Source organism: Peromyscus maniculatus, chromosome 4 (genome assembly GCF_049852395.1).
Source record: "Peromyscus maniculatus bairdii isolate BWxNUB_F1_BW_parent chromosome 4, HU_Pman_BW_mat_3.1, whole genome shotgun sequence".
Taxonomy (NCBI): Eukaryota; Metazoa; Chordata; class Mammalia; order Rodentia; family Cricetidae; genus Peromyscus; species Peromyscus maniculatus.
The window spans coordinates 63114583-63118425 of NC_134855.1; the positions used below are offsets into that span (position 1 = coordinate 63114583).

The following is a 3843-nucleotide window of genomic DNA, read 5'->3' on the forward strand; positions in this document are numbered from 1 at the left end:
GATTAAGTATCAACACAATAATGTTAATGGGTACAAATAAGATAACTTAAATGTCAAGACTGGCTTGGGACACAAATTTCTTCTGCCCCTTTTCAAACTCCAACCACTTATAATTTTATTTTTTGTATATATGTGAAAATGCTCATGTGGGTGAGGGGGCATTGTGGGAATGGGTGCAGGTGGCCATGTTGCGTGTGTGGAGGTCAGAGGGAAACTTTTGCTGTTGTTCCTCAGGAGCAATCTGGCTTGCAATTTTTTTTAGACTGTCTCTCACTGGCCTAGAATCTATCAAACAGGCTATGCTGGAACCAGTGAACCAGAGGGATCCTTTTGCCTTGGCTTCTTTAGAACTTAGATGACAAGTATGTACCCCAGTGTCCCATTTATTTTGTTTTCAAGTTGCTTCTTGGTATCTGCCTAAGGTCTTCATGCTTACAAGGCAAGCACCTCAGCAAATGAGCTGTGCTCCAGTATTTGGTAGTAATTTTCTAATTAAGAAATAACCCAAATCTTATCCAATCAAAACAATTGTCATTTAATTGAGTGTCCCAGATATTACAGAATCCATACTATTTCTATTTTTCTTTTATTGGAAATAGATTTTTTTCATACACTACATCTCGATTACTGTTTCGTCTCCTCCAACTCCTGTGAGTCTCCTCACCTCCTCTTCCATTTGAATATGTACCTTTCTTGCTTATTTACTATTTTTGAAATTTTATTTATTTAACATAATTTTCCATTTATTCAGCATACTGTATCAAGCTGAACTCTAATTTTATCTACTCCTAGGTGAGATTTCCTAGTGCGATGGAACAATATAATAATACAGTGCTTGAGTTTATCCTGGTGGGATTCACAACAGACCCTGTGATGCAGCTAGTCCTGTTTGTACTTTTTCTTGCTGTGTATGCATTAACTGTATTAGGAAACAGCACCCTTATTGTCTTGATCTGCAATGACTCCCGACTCCACACACCCATGTATTTCTTCATTGGAAATCTGTCTTTCCTGGATCTTGGATTGTCCACAGTCTATACTCCAAAGATTTTAGTGACATGCATCTCTGAAGACAAGAGCATCTCCTTTGTTGGCTGTGTGGCTCAGTTCTTCTTCTCTGCTGGACTTGGGTATACTGAGTGTTACCTTTTAGCTGCCATGGCTTATGACCGCTATGTGGCCATCTCAAAGCCTCTTCTTTATTCACAAGCCATGCCCTTAAAGCTATGTGTATTTTTTGTGGCAGCCTCATATCTGGGGGGTTTAATTAACTCTGTCATCATCACCAAAGACACTTTTGCCTTGACTTTCTGCAGTGACAATGTAATTGATGACTTTTTCTGTGATATCCCACCCCTGGTGAAGCTAGCCTGTGGCAAGAAGGACAGCTTCCAGTCTGTGTTGTTTTTCCTCTTGACTTCCAATGTCATCATCCCCATTGTGTTCATCCTGGCCTCTTATCTTTTCATCATTGGCACAATCCTGAGGATTCGTTCCACTCAGGGCCGCCTCAAGGCCTTCTCCACCTGCTCCTCCCACCTCATCTCTGTGACCTTGTACTATGGCTCCATTCTCTACATTTATGCTCGTCCCCGGTCCAGTTACTCTTTGGATAGGGACAAAATTGTTTCAACCTTTTACACAGTGGTTTTTCCTATATTGAATCCGTTGATCTACAGTTTTAGGAATAAAGATGTAAAAGAGGCTCTGAATAAATTGTTCAAATAATCAAAATCATCTTCTACAGAGAAGTAAATATGAGTTTGATAGGCAAATTGTATGTATAGTAGTGCTTCTTCTATTGCTTGTTATATTCATGAATTTTTATGATATTAGTTATTTGAAATACACCTTTGAGAAGGACAGTTCAAATGATCCCATATGAAAAAATAGAACAATAAATGAGATAATATTTGAAAACAAAATATGTATATTTGAATTAATTTCTATGGTATTATTGAAAGCAAATAAAATAGTAATTCTCTCAAAGTCTTTTCTGCCTTCATAAAATTACATATTCTATTCTATTTTTCTTTAACTAAACTTAGGTTGACAGTTTCTATAGAGTAGAATCATTAAATTTCTAGTCCAATTCTGTCGGTGTTCCTAGTGGTTTCTCCACATTTGGATCTTATCTGTTTTCTATCATATTGTACTATGGTTGAGTTCTCCACATTTAATCCCTAATATTCCCAGTCTTTGCAACAGAATGGGCATAAAGTAATAGCTATGTTCCAGACTGTGGTGGTTCTAATGTGAAACTCCATTTTCTATAGCTTAAACAAATTAAACATGTTGAAGATGCATTGAGGCCAATTTTAGGTGGTAAAATAATTTTGTAAAATCAAAAAATTTGTAAAAAAGATTTTTTTCAAAGACTGTTTATTGCTGTGTACCTGTCTTTATCCTGCATTCTCAGATATAAATTAAATATATAAACAAAAAATAGTTATCACAGTAAGTGATATTGTATTATTATTTTTTGAATTGGCATTATTATAATTCAATATGTTGTTAAATAGATGATGCTTGGGAATTTGAAAAAACCCGTATACTTTTACTAAACTTTATTGAAGTATATTTTATGTATACAATTGTATATGCATAAAATAAGCAACACGATGTTTGGATATACATTGTGAGTGTATTAACATGAAGTTAGTTAGTATAACCACCACCTTCTATGCTATTTATGTTTTTGTCAGACAATTTATAATCCATCTAGCCCATTTCAACAATCTAAACTGGTATTTGTTTAGTGTGCTTTATGCTAAACACATTTCAAAATTTTTCATTTGACAAAACTTAAATTATTAATTATTTGCTCCCCAAACTGTTCTTTCCAGCCATGCCACGTTCCAGAATCTACTACTATAATCTAGACTTAGTTTTATTATTTTTACCCCATACATATCTGAGTTCATGCAGTATGTGCCTTTTGCACCCAGACAAATTCATATGGCATGTATCCCCTAGTGCAATCTGTATTGCTGAAAATTTGACAAGATTTAATACTTTTACAAAGCTGAAGTAAGTGTGTGTGTGTGTGTGTGTGTGTGTGTGTGTGTGTGTGTGTATTGTGCCTTAAATAAAATGTTCAATAGACACAGGGTTTTCCCATACCTGGGCTCTTCTGATGATGCTGAAATGAACACAAAAGTCCAATAGCTATTGAGATATGGATTTTATTTACACTGAACATATAGCCAAAAGTGAGACTGTTGAGCTGTTTTTAGTTTATTTTAATATTTTGAGGAATCTTCACACTGACTGTCATAATGATTATAATTTGTATTCCCATCACTGGTTTACAGGGCTTCCCTGCCCTTCAAGCCCCCACCAACACTTCTTTTCTTTGCCATTTGTATTTCAGCTATTCTAACAAGTATGAAATGCATAAATTAGCATTTCAAAATCTCTGTTAGTTATCCTTTTTCTATTATGCACTATGTGTCATGCATATGTGCTTTAAATTATTTGGGTAGTAATGTTTGATTAGACATTTTTTTCCTTTTTTTTTCTTTTTGCTACACATGCACTATTAAGTCCATAAGTGAGATTAATATATGTTGTTATCAAATCATCATCAGTAGTGAAGTAAATTATTCCAAATAATGTGCAGGTAAAGAATCATGAACATGAATCTGGTACATTTAGCTCTAAAGATATTTGACCCACTTATCAGAAGGGAGGATATTAAAAAATGTATAATGTGACTTCAGGACAATTTTAGGATAGCCTTGCCCTGTCCCACTTAATCACCCCTACTTCTTTACCTGTAGTTCTCAAGACTAATTATAAAACATGCAGGGCATACAGCTTCCTGAAGAAGGAAGGATTACC

The 3843-nt window shown here is 35.1% G+C and overlaps 1 protein-coding gene across 1 annotated transcript; it reads left to right on the top strand.

Annotated features, from left to right (window-relative positions):
* Positions 1 to 810: 810 nt before the first annotated feature.
* LOC102917486 (olfactory receptor 9G19-like) lies at positions 811 to 1728 on the top strand. The gene has a single exon (XM_006989675.2). It carries the CDS (start codon positions 811 to 813, stop codon positions 1726 to 1728), a length of 918 nt encoding a protein of 305 aa, XP_006989737.2.
* The last annotated feature ends 2115 nt before the right edge of the window (positions 1729 to 3843 follow it).

What these genes read in the sequence shown, in the direction of transcription:
- LOC102917486 (XM_006989675.2), top strand. Translation starts at nt 811, where the DNA reads ATGGAACAATATAATAATACAGTGCTTGAGTTTATCCTGGTGGGATTC.